This window comes from Mytilus trossulus, chromosome 8 (genome assembly GCF_036588685.1).
Source record: "Mytilus trossulus isolate FHL-02 chromosome 8, PNRI_Mtr1.1.1.hap1, whole genome shotgun sequence".
NCBI classification, from domain to species: domain Eukaryota; kingdom Metazoa; phylum Mollusca; class Bivalvia; order Mytilida; family Mytilidae; genus Mytilus; species Mytilus trossulus.
Window position 1 is genome coordinate 77,119,347 of NC_086380.1, and position 18,813 is coordinate 77,138,159.

The 18,813-nt window shown below is 31.7% G+C and overlaps 1 protein-coding gene across 1 annotated transcript; it reads right to left on the reverse strand.

Moving 5' to 3' along the window:
- Positions 1–827: 827 nt before the first annotated feature.
- Positions 828–11,484, reverse strand: LOC134728031 (protein CASP-like). Its single transcript, XM_063592430.1, has 8 exons — positions 11,454–11,484; positions 10,694–10,903; positions 10,356–10,462; positions 9,261–9,374; positions 8,071–8,160; positions 7,516–7,572; positions 1,386–1,450; positions 828–879 (listed from the first exon to the last, which is right to left on the reverse strand). The coding sequence occupies exons 1-8, from the start codon at positions 11,482–11,484 to the stop codon at positions 828–830; spliced, it is 726 nt and encodes a 241-aa protein (XP_063448500.1).
- Between the last annotated feature and the right edge of the window lie 7,329 nt (positions 11,485–18,813).

The following is an 18,813-nucleotide window of genomic DNA, read 5'->3' on the forward strand; positions in this document are numbered from 1 at the left end:
CTAAGGAAAGGCACATACATACAGAATGTGGCGGGATTATCAACAAACGACATGCCATGGACTATGCAAAATAGCAAAAATACTCTGAAAATAACAAACATTTTCCCATCTTTATTCAATGAAAAATGTAACAGATGTATCAAATAATGGTAAATATATTTTAATTTCCTTCAGACCAATTAAGTTATCAAACTCCATCAACAATATAGATAAGAAAACAAAATTTGGACCCAACTATATTACAATATATATATATATATATGCATGTCTGTAAATGCTTTTGAAAGTTTTAAATCATATGTATCTCAGTGAACAAGTATAACTATTTAAAAAAAAAACTGCAAAAATAAGCATATAATCCTTTATTTAGCAGCTTTCTTTATAAATATTTATGTATTGTATAAATATTCAAAATATTTAAGATCTAAATATTATTATGTAAAACAAAAATATAGAATTATTTGTATTCAAATATTTGTTGAATGACAGATATGATCATAATTATGAAATTAAAATGAAATTCTAAAATAGTTTCAAAATAAATCTGTAGGTCAGACCAGAATTCAAAATGAATTGTTTAAAACATAGCAGTTGATATTCAATTTTTATATGCCTCTGAACTGTTCTTAAATAAAATAATATTGTGTAGAATGAATATTCTTTTACATTTTATTATTTGAATTTTGTTAGTTTGAAAGGTGGTGCCAAGACATCATAAGCACCCACAACAAATTAATTAAACATTTGCATGTTAATACATCCTCAAATGTATGTCAAAATTCTACTTTCTGCAGTTTGCTTTTGTATCATTTTATTATTATGTTTTTCTATCCGTGTTTGTCCGCATGTCCATGAACTTTCATCATATGATCTGCATACCTAAAAGAAAAATAAAATGCTTTAGATAATGTGATTTTCATTTTGCTATAATAGTAAAATGTTAAAGCCAAAACTATTTCTATTTCAAAAAACTACAGAATACCATATCTTGATGATGGGAGTTCACAGTAGATGTTTTAATATCTTGTATCAAACTCTCATTTCCTAATTTCATAAAGCCATTGTTTACTGGTTGTCAAATGTTCATGATAAGATAGCTTTCATTCTAAAACTTAAGAATGAAATATATTTTCTATTTAATCAGACAATTGTTTGAAACGAATGTTCTATTGTTATATGAAAGAAATGCACATGCACGGATTATTTTTTACCCCATAATAACCATCTTTTTACTGTAGATTCATTATTTTTCGTTGAATACCAAGGGTTTCATGGCAACAGGTGAACCACAAATCTAAATGTTCAACATATTCATGAAAAATTAAGTTTTACCCAAACCACGACAATTGGTATACTCTAAAATAGACGAATTCACAATTACTTACTTTTCGTGCCAATCAGCGGCCATGTCTCGTTTGCATGATTCTGTATGGGCTAGCTTATAGAGTACCTAGTTATAACAGATAAAACACATACAGCACATTCATAATATCATGAAATGATTCTTTACATTAAGAGAAATCTGTATTTATATATTCTCTTTTTTTCTAAATGACAAAATGTGGATGTCTCTAATGTCTTTTGCATACATATCTTACTTAGTGTGGAAGAGATGATTCAACTAAAAGTAATTCTTTGACAGAGATCAATAACAAACAGTACATTCCATGAAAACTTCAACAGTAATAGTATTCATCATTAATAGAACATTAAAATAATATTTATTTTGTTTTTTTTGTATTTTAAAGCAACTTTTAAGCACTGCTTTTGGCCTATTCCGTGGCGGCCATATTTATTTGGGCAGGAAGTCGTAGTGCCCGGAGAAAACCACTGACCTTCGATAGGAAAACTGACAATCATAGTTAGTTTAAAATGGAGTCTAGTGCACTAGCACGAGCAAGCTTCGAACTCACAACCTATGGGTGGATTGCAAGTTATTACAGTAGTAACTACTTATACCACTCAGCCATCGAGGCCCCCTTGAACATCATAAGGTAAGAAGTTAAAACATTTGTAAGGGTTCCGCAGAACCCAGTGTCTCGCCTACTTTTGGTGAAAATCACAGGCTCAACAAAAATGAGGAAAAAATTCAATAAAAATTTTCCTCTTGATACTATCTTTTGATTGTAAGAAGCTTCTGTCGTAGTTTGGTAAAAATCCAGGATAGTTTATGAATCTAATAAATGTTTAAAAACTTTAACTGAAGACTGTATGTAATGTTAACTCGAAGAAAAACTAAGTCCATTTATAAGTAAAATACAGATACACAGGTACAAAATATTGACAAAATTTCCTTCTAAATACTAGCTTTTGATCATAAACAAGCTTCTGTCTAAGTTTGATACAAACTAAAAGTTGTATAAGAAAGTTATTAATTTTTTTCTAAAAATTTAACCACAGAGTGAATGTGTTATTTCCTGGCAGAAAATCTAAGTCTATTTAAAAGTAAAATAAGGAAAAAACAGATTTTTTTTTTCTTCAAAATTTACTTCTGTATATTATCTTTTGATCATAAACAAGCTTCTGTTCAAGTTTGGTACAAACCCAGAAAAGTTTGTGAAAGTTATTAAAATTTCAAAAACTTTAACCACAGAGTGAATGTAATGTTTCCCCGCAGAAAAACAAAGTCCATTTATCAGTAAAATACGGAAAAAATGGAATTTTATTTTTACAAAATTTACTTCTGGATACTATTTTATGATCATAAACAAGCTTCTGTCCAAGTTTGGTACAAACCCAGGATAGTTTAAGAAATTATTAAAATTTTAAAAACTTTAACCACAGAGTGAATGTAATGTTTCACCGCAGAAAAACTAAGTCCATTTATAAGTAAAATACGGAAAAAATGGAATTTTATTTTTACAAAATTTACTTTTGGATACTATCTTATGATCATAAACAAGCTTCTTTCCACTTGTGGAAGTAATCCAGTATAGTTTAAGAAAATTATTAAAAGGAGTAGGGGCTATAAGGGCCATTTTTGGCCCCACCCCCAAATTTCATTTAACTTGTCTTGTTGTAAGTCTATACCATAGACCTTCTGAAAATAATTGAATTTTGGGTCTAGCTCGTTTATTCTGTTGCCTAGCAACCAACATAATGGCGGAGTTAAACTCATCAAATATGATTATTATACAGCTTTAATATATCTATATTTGAAATCAAACCTGTTTTAAGCATGTTTAAGAACTTTACACTTGTACATATAACATAATTAAATGCACATTTTTGCCAAATTCACTGTTGTTTCTCCCTAGCAACACATCTGTGCCCATGGCAACTGCAATTTGTTTTATATTTTACAAGATTTAATTTCAAATATTTTGCAACAGACGTGCATCTAAGATTCCAAAGTAAATGTTAAGGGGAAAAGCAATATTGAAACATCAACAAACAAAACAAAACACCGGGTATTGCTGATATATACAGATTGTGCATCTAGTGCCGGTGGAGTCTCACTTATTAGCAACAAGAAGAATAATATAAAGACAAGAACACATATATAGCGCTAAGACATCTTAATATTAATTATCTAAAATAAATAGATACAGACGCATGCATTAAAGGGTGTTTTTAAATGTCTGTGTATTTCAATTACAGTAGTAGGTAGGGGTTGGGGTTGAAAAGGGGGGGGGGGGGTCTTTTATTTACAAGGTGATAGAACATGCTTCTGGAATAGTTGAACTTTTTAAGCTTGATATAAGTAAAAAAATTAAGAAAACTATAAGATATATATGATAAGTACACTTAAGTTCCCATAACTTCTTTGACTCAACTTGTTTGGTGTTCCCGCTGTGTCCACATTATTGATGTATGTGCCTGTCCCAAGTCAGGAGCCTGTAACTCAGTGGTTGTCGTTTGATTATGTGTTACATATTTGTTTTTCGTAATTTTTTATAAATAAAAAAGGCCGTTAGTTTTCTCGTTTGAATTGTTTTACATTGTCTTATAGGGGCCTTTTATAGCTGACTATGCGGTATGGGCTTTGCTCATTGTTGAAGGCCGTACGGTGACCTATAGTTGTTAATGTTTGAGTCATTTTGATCTTTTGTGGATAGTTGTCTCATTGGCAATCTTCTTTTTTATACTTCATTAACTTATATTTTTCTTTTGACACTGAAGTATTCCTCTTTTACATAAAACCACATGAAACCAAATTGTTATGGGAAAAGGATTTTTTTTTTACCTACACAGTATATGAAAAGGTATATATTTTGAAAATGTAAAACAGGGTGAGGTAACAAAACAGCGGCTCCCCTATCAATTAAGTATTGAAGTAAACCCCAACCCCACCCCTCAGCCTCTAGACATATGTAGAGGATCGTTAGGGTTGACTTTTCGAAATTCATCTTATTTTCATTATCTATTCCAGACGTCCAGATTTATAACCATATCATTCTATAGCATTAAAAAACTGGTACATGCTACTATCTCAAATAAATCTGTATTCTTAAAAATTTTCTATATTCATTACATTTGTTTTATTGTAGTTCTTGTCAAGTTTACTAGTTTATCTTTCGCATTCTTTAATCTTAGTGTCGTATGACTTGGTCTGTGATTAATATCATGACAATATTTGTTTTATATCCATCAAAATAGTTGAAAACAAGAATGTGTCTTTAGTACATGGATGCCCAAATTACAAGACTAACAAAGGCCAGATAATCCTGAATTGGGACAGGCGCAAAAATCGGCGGCTTACACATGCTATTTAAGATCTTAGATCCATATTTATTTATAGATTTACTAAATATATATACCATTCTATACATGCATGCTCTCACATATATTTGTGTATTATATTGCTATAAATGTTAAATGGAGAAGACTTCATAAGTCTGTTTGACTTGTGTCTTATCCAATTTGTACTTTAACAAATAAAATATGTTTAAACTAAACCTGTAGCCAAAGAAGAAAAAAACAAACACACAGCAATACGCACAGTAATACTTAATTCAAAAGAAGTCTGAGTCTGATGTCAGATTAAACAACCTTGACCGAAAACTTAAACCTGTAGTGGGACACAAGGACGATCGGATGAATAGACAAATGGACCACAGACCAGAAAACATAATGCCCAGAAATGGGGCGTAACAACAAAACTAGGTCCATTTTCAAAATTACACTACGTTTTTACACATGATTATAAAACTATTCAAAACATAACCTTTAAAAAGGTAACAGACATGTCAGTTGATTAAAGACTTCAGGCACTTGTTTCTATGCATGGGAAGGTCAAATAACCATATATATATATTATGCATGTATGTACGGATATATGGATAGTCTACCATATGCCGTTTCTGTTCTCTTACCATCAAATTTTCTAGAATTTGTTCTCTATTCTCATTACCAGCAAAGACACATGCAATTGGAATATAGGTAGTTTCATTTTCAAAATAAATTTCGTGTTTCTTGCCAATTATGTGAATTTAAGCAAAATAATCTCTTTTAAATTTGCCCCCCTCCCCCCCTTTTTTTCCTAACATAGATCATAGATAACCCTAATACCAGAGTCAGAGAAGATTGCCCCATTAAAACACCAGATTTTGAATTGTAAATAAGCAGAAACATAAGAAATGTACAGATATTGTTACATATTGGTCTATCTAAAATTCCACAATTAAAAAATGTTCTCAAAGTTGTTATTGACTCCCTTACACATCAGAATTTTTAAAGACATTTACCGAGACATACTTATGAAAATAATATTAGGAATACATGTTACATTCATAATCCAAAAAATAAAGTTCCTTTAAGCATAAGAATGTATAAACTAAACTTTGTCAGATGAATATGTCCAATTTGAACGGCATATTTCAGCTTTTTATTGCTCCGATTGGCTATGAAAAATATAAAATAAACTATCGCACCAACCTTGCACCAAAAAAATATTTTGTCCAAAGTTTGATGTGTATGAACTTGTCAAAATGTTAAAATTTCTAATTGGTGCAAGCATGGTGCGGTGGTCAAAATTTTGAAAAACCATCCAAATTTCTGTATTTTTGCTTATTTTCCCAATTATGACGTCATTTGCACCTGCCATTGTGACGTCATTGAACATTTTTTTGATAGTTAAAAACATTTTTTTTAAATCATTGACTCATATTCTAATAATTTATGGAGAAAAATCTGCTCTGTTCGAATTTTTATTATCTTGTAAATCTGGGGCCATTTTAGGCCATTATAGCCCCTACTCCTTTCAAAAACTTTAACCACAGAGTGAATATTTGTGGAAGCCGCCGCCAACGACGACGACACCGACGAGGACGGAATGTAGGATCGCTTAGTCTCGCCTTTTCGACGAAAATCGAAGGCTCGACATAAAATGTTTCACATTTCTTCCGGATTGATGTCTTTGTACTAATAGTTCCCTTAGTGCCTTTGAAAATTATCAACTTTGGAAAATGAGAGAGAATAACCAAACATTGCAAACAGACATTTTTAGTTCAGGGAAACATAATGTTATTCAATGTTTTGATGTGTTTTTGTATGGCACAAACTTTTGGTTTCCATTTTGAGCAGTCTGTATCTTAGAAAAGTCTACCTTAATCAGTATAACATGTTTAAATCCTAATGTTTTTATAAACAATGCATCTAACAGTGTACTATCATAATGATTGATAAATCAAAGTAAAAATATAAGGGACATGTACTTCAACCCACCACAAACTTTTTGGTTGATAAAGACAATTTGTTTTCTTGCTCCTAATCAATATGTGTCTTACCAAGAAAATCAATGTATGAAGAAGTAGTGTGTAAAAAAACGTCACTGTCCTCGCGGTCTTGTTTCCTAGGATAAATCTTCCCTGTAAAATAGTATGCAAATAAAAATATAATCATCTATACTGAAAAATCTTATTCACTAAGAACTGCAAAAATCTGTAATAATGATAATTCCCATTGACATACTGGCTTTTTATACTCGAAAAGACAATATGGTTGCATTTCGTGTTGGTCCTAATGATTATACAAACATAAAGTATGATACTGGTACATGTCGGCTTTCCAAAACATTTGGCTCACGTTTGATAATTAAGAAAAGGCAAATGTGCTCAAATAGCTTTAAAGCAGTATGTTTTTCTTTCATGCATTACTAGTATTCTCTTCATCGATTTTTTTTTGCAATATGCAACCCTTATCATTTAAACGTTAACAATTCAAATTATTACTAGTCAAGGAACCAAAACTTCAAAACACTACAGTTGCAGAACCAACAAAATACCGTGAAAATGAGTTATAAAAATGATGGTAAAATGCATATAAACAGCAATTGATGTGTCCTGTCGTTTCTCTTGAAAATCCATAATCATGGTCATTCACTTTTTATTGTGCAAGATTTTCAAAGTCAATAAACCATGACTGAGGAGACATGCCACATATTCACCAATACTACTACAACCTTAAGTGCATCCCAAATGTCCCTGTCCTACAATTAAAGATTCTTTATTTACACTAAAATAATCACATTTTAATGCAATATCAATATTAGGGCAAAACTGATTTTGTTCTTACCATGCTTAGAGTTATTTTATCATATGGCTTGAGATTCATGTATCGTCTCTGTTTTTCCTAAAAGAGAACAGAAATTAAATATGCTAATTGTTTCACCAGTACATCTGTGAAATCAGAATAATCAACTTTAGACACTAACTATTAATTTACCAAAATATACTTTTCCAATTAAATAGTTACAAACAAATGGATATGAAAATATGTCAGAAAAGTGATTTTCTTCACTTGACCAACAAATCATTTTAGATACCTTTGATAACTTTTTAGAAACTTTCAGCTTCAACCAATTAACTTGTCAATAAATGTGAAGAATATCTTACATTTAGGTATTGGTTTATTTTTAATTCTTATCCGATAGTTTTTAGGAGTTTGTAACGTTCATTTGAATATAAGTCTTCATTTTACGTTTTAAAGTCCGTTATAAAAACATAGGATCCATTTGTTTAATGTGTTAGAGCTTTTGATTTTGTCATTTGATTAGGGACTTTCTTTTTTGAATTTTCCTCAGAGTTCAGTTTTTTGTTTGTGCTTTTACTTTTAATGCCACATACTTACCGTTCTGCTAAATTTAGAAAAGGGGTCCAGTTTCTCCTCATAATGCGTTGCATATCTGTGTTCAGTGCCATCATCCCTCGTTGTTTTACTCTATATAGATAATAATTTTAAATCTTAGTCTAGACAAATAAATGTTCAATATAGTCTAATCATTGGTTAGCTTTAGACTGAAATGTTTATTTTGATCCCAACATCATCTGACTTTTTAGGACATATCAAATAAAGTTTTGTTAAAAATTTGAGATTTCCTACGGTTGGGTATTTTTGTGATTTTACTTTTTGCACCTGCACATTTAGAGTCACTGACACTTTTATAAATAGACTGAACAATTTCTGGACAGACCAGGTAGCTGCATATCTGGTAAAAACAGAAGAAAAAAAACTTTTTTGTTTATTGTAAAGTCTTTTTTATTTGCTCAGATTAGCATGTCAGTTTCAGTATAGTTAATGCCTGTATCCCTCACATGTCAACTCGGTATCCATGCATGGTACTCACTACTTTTTTTATTGAGCAAAATATGTCTTGCTTCTGCATTTTAAATTGTCTCAAAAACAATGCAATCTTTAAACCTAAAAATATTTGGAATGTCTTCACCTAACATTACTATTCAGGGTATTATGAATAATCCTTGACTTAAAAATAGTAGACTATGAGCGTCCTTCCTAAAGGTAAATCCTGAAAAGCGCGTCGGAAGCATAACCTTTATTAAGTGTTGTAGTTTCTTTTTAATAAAAGAGTCATCACAAATAAACATAATATGCTTTTTTTAAACCCCAAGACTTCAATGTTGAAGAAAAAAAGAATATATACATAAAAACAAAATTGAGCACGAGTTTCAATATATATCTGAAATGGGAAATTCTTGGAACGTATGTCCACGTATTCTGTAGAGATTAATACAACCCAATATACAATTGGCAGATGTTACTGTGACCAAACAGAAATATATTTTTTGTCAATATTAAGTATTTTATATATTTTAAGAACTGATACCATTTAAACATAGTTACCAGCGATACACAATAGAGTAGAGACACGAGAGTATTTGCAGTGTTATACAGATGACTTAAAGTTGACTAGAATAAAATAGCAAAGTATTTGAATGTCTTCCATATTCAATACCTGGGGGTATATCAAAAACACACAGACTCATTCGTACATTGCTTCTTTTACATTATTAACACATTACCTGTGGGTAACTCTGTAGGAATCTGATTTTCTCATACAACTTCACATTATCTGACCGCAGCTTATCAATTTCATTCTGGAGTAATGATACCTGCTGTTGTTGACCAAGGGTTTGCTGAAAAATATTGTATACAAAATCATCAAAGATATCAAATTGTGAACGCGTGTTTCGTCTATTAAAGACGCATCAATGACATGCAAATAAAAAACGTCACTTTTGACAAGTATCCCATTATCTTCAACCTTATGTAAGGACCAATAAATCAACCATGAACCTAAATTACAATAACCGAATAAAGTTTAGAAGAAGACAAATAATGGAAACCTATAGATAACCGTCTAAATCGAAATTTCAAAAGTCAATGAAACCCACAGTTTTTGCATTTACTGATCAGTTTAAAAGAAGTAAAGTATACCACTAATACACGTTAGTCTGTCTCATAGATAAATTCATATTCATGGACAATAAGTGTCGGTTGAGAACAAATTTTGTCAACAAATGGCATAGGAAATTCCCAATTGTGAATTCAATTTCTATGTAGCAGCATTACAGCAGCCTTTACATATTGGGCAGATATCTACCATTTGTAACAATACTCTAGAGTATGCATTTCCTTTCATGATATCCTAAATATAAATAAGCTCACCACAGATAGACAGGGTTGCTGCTAACGAGGAAGCTATTTAACCAAATGAAGTAGCAGAGATGAAGTATTCAATTCGAAATCGCCACTAAGAGTTGTTTGGCCGTTGTGAAATATCTGCATCATAGATGACCACGGGGTGTTCCAATTGCCGTAAACCACAACCATGTCCTCGTTCCCTCGCATGTGATATCACCTATTTATCACCAGACTTGTACTATCATTAGCAACACACCAGGTGCAACAAGGGGAGAAAAAAGTGCTTACACTTCCGAAGGACCTGAGTTCACACGGGGTTTCTAATTGATTTCGTGTTGCTCAGTGTTTATTTTGTTTTCTGTGTAGTGTTTAGTTTCGTCTTCTTGTCGTATTACTTTGTTTGCCATTGCGTAGTAATTTGTCTTTCAACGATTACATTAATACATTCATCAGTACCATACAAATATACTCACTGCCTCCAACTCCTGTGCTCTGAGTCTATACCTTTCTCGTTGGCTCTGTATTATGGGCAACAGGGAATCAGCAGCTGTTTTGCTGGCAGGATCTATGGTTATTGCAACTGAAATGTCGAAACATAATAATGGCAACAAATTGTAAAAGCTGAATTTTTCTTTCAAACTTTAGATACTGGATTATTTTACAATGTATCTACTATGGCAACAGCAAATTATATAGTAAATATATACGCTTTTGTTCCCTCTTCTTGGCCGAAATTCACAAAAATGTGTCCATAGTTGCACACAATCAGACAAATTTTCTTATTTGAAAATGAAAAATATTCGCATATTACCTGGAGCTGCAACATCTTTTACTACCTCTGCTACCATTTCAGCCTCACCACCAGGTGTCAGTACATTCTGTCCTTCCGGTGTACCTCTAAACATGGACGACAAGGCATTGACACTTCTGAGATCTTCTTCCAGCTGGGTAATCAGTTGTTTCTGCTCCTGTGCTGTTTTCACAGCTTCTTGATATTCAACCTGCAGATTCTTATATTTATCTGAAATTGACAGAGACAATTCTAAATTAGTTAAATTCGTATTCCTTGCAAATCCCAAATTAAAGGGTTTCTACTGTTAGCAGCCATATGATATGGTTAATTAGTTTGTCGTGTGGCAGTTAATAAAGTCAACAATAGTATATCGATGTTTAAAAGTCATAAATGTATAAAGAGAAAACAAACCAGGGTTACAAACTAAAACCCATGAAAACACATCAACTTTAAGAGGAAAGCAAAGGAACAATAGGAACACTGAAGTGCATCAAAACAAACGCCAACATTCATAGAAACGTATTATGTGATACCATATTCCTGACGTGCTACAGGACATTTTAAGAAAAAGTCATGCAATGAAAGACCATTGCCTGTTTTGTAGTGCAGGATGCATACGGAGCCACTGCCGGTCATATTACGGACGTAAAGAGACAGTATTTGTATAGTAAAGATGCTGCGTATTAAGTCGGCATGTTAACGAACTATTACAACAGGGAAAACGGACTGTAAGGGGACTGTTACGAGGAAAAAATATTAGCCCCTTTCCAACATGTACTTTTGCCGTGCTTGGTCCTGATTTCAACCATTAAGATTTACTTTTTATTTATTTTATAAACTTTCAACAGTTACGTAAATAACCTTGATCATACAAACAAGTCTTGTTCGTTACATCAAATAGAAAAAAAGACAAATGCGCCTTAGATTTCCAACATTATAAGCACTTTAATAACTTCAATAAGAAGCAATCATACTTTAAATATACCGGTATTCACTGGTCCTATGAGGTGGTGTAAGTTATAATTCGACCACTGCCTTTTGTAATGGTTGGTGTTAGTTATTATTCAACCACTAACTGTTGCTAAGGATGGTGTCTTGGATTAAGAACAAAGTTTAAATCTTACAAAATAAATGAAGGAACAGAACGTACGTTATTTATTGTATGTCATAATTTGAAAAAAATACCAGAAATATCTCTTAAATATATATAATGATACATTGAATCATTTGATGAAACAAGACACAATTTATCAATTACGAATGAAAAACTACAAAACTTTTCAAATATGTCCTTAAGTGAAATAAAAGTATAATAATTAATGAAAATATGACAAATATAAATAATGAAGAAAATTATGTAAGATTATGTAAAATTTTACGTAGCGTGAGATTTCTACAGACATAATAATTTACCTTATGATTTTGTAAATCATGAGATAAAAGAATGTCAAAATTTCTGGAAACTTTTCCTGCCACATAAACTTTGAAAGTTTATTAGGAATTATGTTAATGTTATTTTGTCAAGAGACATAGAAAATGAGAAAACACAATTTACTGGATGTATGTTTATTCTCCATGCAAGTAATATTTAGGAGTAACGTCCTACAAGGATCGATGCCGCAAATGGAATATTGCCTGGCAAAAATTAAGTTTATATACCATTAAAAACAGAAAAATGTGCCTGAAAACAAAACTAAATCCAGACTGCTAATCTAAATGTTTTTGAAGCAGACGACACACGTACAGACGACGCAGATGGAATTTAGTATGTCTTGCTTTAGTGACTTTTCATTAAATAAACAAGAGTTAAATAAAGGCAACAGTAGTATACGGGTGTTCAACAGATATAATTTGATTAAGAGAAAACAAATCAGTGTTATAAACTAAAACCGAGGGAAAATCATCAACTATAAGAGGAAAACAAATGAAAAACATGAACACTGTAGTGCAACAAAAACAAACGCCAATATAAATAGAAACGAACTATTTTATAACAACTGCCATAAACATTATTCGGTACGGGATATTTTACGAAAAAAAAATGGTTGGTTGAACCTGAGTTTATGGCTAGCCACACATTTCGCTTGAATGACAACAGTTCATGCTAGAAATGCAGCACACAAACACGCCAGAACACTTATCAAAGAGAAACGCACAAACAAATAATATAATAATCGACATAACATGCAACTTTAAAAGTTATATACCATAGAAGCAAGGATAAATCGAACAAACTATGAAGATTTTATCAATGTACTATACATACGACAAAAAAAAGGAAGTTCATCAAGAAACCGAACGAGATAGTATAGGCTAGGTAAATCCACTTCCAATAGACAAGACGTGTAACAATTCTACACTTTTCTTAGGTCAGACAATATTGAACAGTAAAATCAACTTGTAATTACAAACACGTCACTAAGATCTGTCCATTTTAACCCTCTAGGATCATTCCACACCTGGTATACTATATCATAAGCTTTGCTGACAAAACAATTGACAATTTACACAATTGTCCAATCCGTATGCTTGACTCAATGTGACAGTTTAGCATGTGTTATTAATGTGTGATTGTTTTTTGCCAATCCGGAATACATAATTTAATGATACTTTCTATGATATAATGTATAATGTATTTTAGTAGCATCCATCGCCTCTGGGTGTTTACACAAAACATATAGTACATCAATTGTAACTGTGAAATATATTTGATGTAAGAAGTAAAAAATATGATTTTTTTCAACCAAAGGATAGGAAAAGGTTATTACATATGTTTGTATTATTACTTATATACCAATTACAACAGCGGGGGTAAAGGCATGTAAATCGATATACGATACAGCTTGTATACACTATGATGTTAAACCTCTGATATTTCATAAAACAACCAGCAGCCCAATCAACGCATTTACACTTTCGGTATCTGCGAATGACCGTAGATCTATACCGAATCACGTTTTTGACGTCAAGCAACAATCTCTTTCTCATTGTGACGTCAAATGTTTTGAATTATGATGTCAAAGTTTACGGGAACCTGTTAGATCTTACGTAATGGCGGACAAATTTGCATACAAGTGTAAATACATCTATTGTTTCCGTTGGGTGTTGTCTTAAATACATGCTGAGCTAAAATCAGGGCTTCAGTTTTCACTTTTGGATTATTACCGTTTAGATTTCTCGAAGCCTTTTGTAGCTTTCCATACCGTGAGTGCTTTTACTCATTTAAGAAAACTGAATTTGTTTATAACATGTATAATGTCCTGTCCTTTAAATTTTAAAGCTAGTTGTCTCATTGGCTTTGATAATGGTTATTTGCTTAACATCCAGTTGCAAATATGTAATGCATGTTCAGGATGAGAAAAAAATAACAAAAATGTAAAAAGTAACATCACAAAAATACTGAACTCAGAGGAAAATCCATTAGGAAAATCCATAAACGATACGTTAGTCCTATAAAAGAGTTCGACCAGGATTAGGGTTGTAAATTTAGTATGGGACTTGAAAAGTCAGAGTACATTGATTAAGGACAGTAACTTTGCCTTGCATCATGCCACCTATGGAGCCCTTAGTGAGTTTATGCAAGGGTTCTTTAATAGTTATCAAAGGTAACAGGATTATACTTTAGTACGTCAGACGAGCGTTTCGTCTACTTAAGACTCATCAGTGACGCTCAAATCAAAACAGTTATAAAGCCAAACAAGTACAAAGTTGAAGAGCATTGAGGATCCAAAATTCCAAAAAGTTGTGCCAAATACGGCTAAGGTAATCTATGCCTGGGATAAGAAAATCCTAAGTTTTCAAAAATTAAAAGTTTGGTAAACAGGAAATTTATAAAAAATGACCACATTAAAGATATTCATGTCAACACCGAAGTGTTGACTACTGGGCTGGTGATACCCTCGGGGACGAAACGTCCACCAGCAATAGTGAATAGAGCGTGTCGCGACGAGACTGTGTATTTATACACGCACAAACAAACTTTGAAAAAGGTTTCCCCTGCCAGTTCGAAAAAGACCAAACGATGAGCGTATTCGTATACCCCTGTTAAACATGGGGTCTCATTGGCAATCAGGCTTCTCATATCTATATTAAGATGGAGGTTTAAAATTTGTAGACGAATCACATAATTCAGGAGCACGGAAACGTCGCGAAACTAGAAATATGCGCGCAGGTCCAACGTAATGATATAGAACTTTAATATAAAATTACAAAAAAGAAATATTGAACTGTTGTAATTTCATTGAAATGCTACAACGATGAAATTAAGGGTTAATTCTAATCTAAATGCATTGTTTGAAAGATGTCAAGAAGAGCACGTACCGTCTTTTTATATGTTGCATTTTATTAGGAAATGTAATTGATTTTTTACAATGCTATGAAACTTCTCTGTTTTGTTATTGAAGACTCATAAACAAAATGCAACAAATAACCAATAAAAACTGACATTTTATTTGGCGCGGTGCTTCAATAGGAAACAAGCAAACACTTGAATCTGATACAGGACAGATGAATGGACAAACGGACTGACGGCCTGCTTATACATATTTATTCATTTTCAGAACGGTGGAACCAATTTAAATCAGGCTGATGGTATATGGAAGAACACAACACCTAATTGGAGTATTTTTTAATGTTTTAAATTCTTAAAAGCATATCAATTGGGATATTAGGTAAATATTTTTTAACATATCTTTTATTGTCAAAAAACGGTGGTGGTTTCTGGTCAATGACTGATAAGGAAATATTTTTTACAAATTTAAAATAGTTTCTTATGTCATTTTGGCATTTAATTCTTCATATTTTGTAGGATTGAATGTCTTTCCCCCAACTAATTCGTTTTAATCTTAATTGTTTGAAAAATCGTAAGTTGCAAAAGAGACATTTTTCTATAGTAAATAAGTAGAAAATAAATTAATTTAAAAAAAATTGATAATGTATCTGTTCAACATACGTATTGTTTCCATTGGTTTTAGTTTATATCCCGGATTTGTTTTCGTCTCAATCGAACTATGACTTTCGAACAGCGGTATACTACTGTTGCCTTTATTAATATCAAAGATACAAAGGTTCTGTCTGAAGAAAAACCCATTGCCCCAAAAAGATTTATGATCGGTGCCTGAGGAAAACAATAATTTGTCTCATCTTATAAGCTGTTTGTCAAGAGCATCTTATCACTATTATGTTTTAGAGCAAAGAATAAATTCCGATACAAGTTTTTCCAAAATTCCTTCATCAGAATAATAATTAAGAGACGATCCTAAGTACAGGTGGACACCTTGACCTCTGAACCTTTTATTGTTTATTATGACTGTTAAGATTTTATAGATTGTCACTTTCATACTGACAATTTATTATAAAGACATTTATTAGCTTAATGATTTAATTTGGGTTTTTTAATGAATTCATACGTGTAAAATTATGACAAGTTACGCCTGACAAGTTTGAAAAGTCATTAATATCATGCCAAAAATCATCATAAAAATTCATTTAATTCGCATAAAAAACAAAACCTCAATTTGTCAAACCCACAGTGGACTTAACATAGTTCATCGCAGTGGAAAGTGTTATAATTATTTGGTTATGGTTAAAATAGTTGCTATATTATATAGTGCTGTATACAAAAGTGTAAACCCATCAATTTGATCAGATACACACCCTTGACTTGAGCTACAAATGCCACTAGTTGAACCTCAATTTACCAACGGTATTTACAGATAAAATATATGTATATCAGGTGTTCAGAAATAGCTTCGAACTGTAATTTATGGTAGTAAAAATAGATAGGTTTTGGAAGATTTGTATTGCAATCCTTTCTTCGAAGACTTATAAGATAATAGTAATAACAAAATGTTAGGTTCTCATACTTGGATACCGGACCAGATTCCCTCGGTACATACTGCTTACAAGAATATTATCAATATAAAATGGTAAATTACCATGTACTATATCCTTTCTATAAAACACGGTATACATACTTCAAGATCACAAACCTGTTAAAACATATACATAAAGCTATCATATTATAAGTATAATAGTTCCAGCTTATATTTAGTTCAGATGTATTAATGAAATTGAGAAATCATGCATTTAAAAAGAAAGTAAGAGTAGTGAAAATCAAGCATATATCAAATATCCCTACATTATTCTTGTTTTTCTAAAAGTTTAGTGACTTCTTATCATGGGAGTTTTTTTCAACAAATTTCAAAACAAATCTGCAATCATTTAGAGTGGGGAGAGTATATAACTTTACAAAATCTTCATAGGGGATTATAAGTGTACTAAAGGGATCTAATGCTCCTCTCATGTTGTCATTAGATCTACCACCATATTGTTAAAATGAGTATGCATAGGCTAAAATACCCTTTTTACTCAGTTGAATGTGTTTTTAGGTGTTCAGTTCATATATAACAAAGAATTTCAAAATTTAGACCAACGCCTTTCATGGAGATACCCCTCATACATCAAGATAGTTTGCAGGGCTGAAAGTTTCATTATATCGCTTCAGCTACATTGACATTGACATTGGAATTAATAGTTTAAAATCTGTATATTGAATATTTACACCATGGTTATAACTTAATTATGATATCTCTTTCTTTGACGACTTTTATTGTGTATATTTTTCACATGCTTACACCAAATAATTGTGATCTTATAAATGCACTTAACAATGAAAATTCCCTCAATAAATTGAAGTTACTTTATTATTGGTGAAAAAAAATGCAAATAAAATTAAACTGTCCTTTGAATCTGATACGGTGAGTTTTTTTTTATGTAGATGAAACGTGCGTCTGGCGTATTAAATTATAATCCTGGTACATTTGCCCTAACTTATGATTGGACATTAAAAAGTTTGAGGACCCCAGTGTCTTTGTTTTGGTAAACTAGAGTTATAAATTGCTCTATCATATAGAATTTGAACCCATATATTTTAATACATCTACTACCAAAGTTTTGGGGAATTCATTAGAATCCCCGTGTCTTGTCTATCCATGCACCTTCTATATACAACTCCTCCAAAGCAGTTAGAGGGATATCTTTGAAACTCGACTTTAGATTACAACCTATGCATTCGCTTAAAGAATAATCTTAGTCCAACAAGGAGATACTCAAATCGATGGATATCTTTCAGTGAGTTTACTCACAGTTCTATTTGGTATATCTTTCCAGAGTATACAGATACAACCACCAAAGTTTTGGGCAATATATAAGAATCCCTATGTCTTGTCTATTCATGTCTACCGTATATATACAATTCCTCCTAAAAAGCTAAAGGATACCTTTAAAAATGATTTTAGACTGCAATCTGTACATGTACTTATATTAAACTGCAATATGTACATGTACTTATATTAGACTGCAATATGTACATGTACTTATATGGGGACGAAGTCCCTAATAACACTAGAAAAATCAATAAAAAAAAAATACAGGAGAATTTCCCGAATTTTTCATTGCGCAGAAACCTACAATGTACTTCCTTTTACCGGTCTCTTTTGTATAAAACTTTGAGTATTTAATATATATTTATCGGTCTAGTATAAAATAGGAAGGAACGCAATACCAATTTCATTTTTAATAATTGTTTGATATGAAATAAAAGTTACCTGATGAAAGCGTTTCCTTGTTTACATTGAACATGACGTCATAACTTAAATAACGTCACAACAAAACCAAAGTCGGAAACGTTACGGTATTTCCGTTTCTTTTAATTTGAACATGTTTGAATCGAAAAAAAAATTAATTCATACAAACTTCGTCCCCATTCACAGGTAATGCCTGCCTCATATTATTAGACTGCTATCTGTACATGTGCGTAACTTATGAAATAGTCTAACAAGGTGATACTCAAATCAACAGGTTTTTATTTGTGTGTTTACTCACAGCTTCAGTCCATAGAAACTTTCGTAAATAACAGCAAATAAACAAACAACTAGTACAAGTATATATAGAAAGATTTATTCAATGTTAAAGCACCTATATTGTTAATCAACAGTAATGCAATTATATATTACCTGAACAAAAATATAAATGCACTGTTATAGTTAAAAAGACTAGATGTAATACAATCTGTTTGAAGTATATTCTTTTCTGATAATGTTATTTTTTATTCAGAATAAACATTTGTGTGATTATGG

Coding starts and splice junctions, on each gene's coding strand:
- LOC134728031 (XM_063592430.1), bottom strand. CDS start 11,484: ATGGTTGAAATCAGGACCAAGCACGGCAAAA. Junction 10,904..11,453: donor CAGGACCAAGCACGGCAAAA/GTACATGTTGGA, acceptor TGTCAATTTCAG/ATAAATATAAGAATCTGCAG. Junction 8,161..9,260: donor TCCTACAGAGTTACCCACAG/GTAATGTGTTAA, acceptor TTATCTATATAG/AGTAAAACAACGAGGGATGA.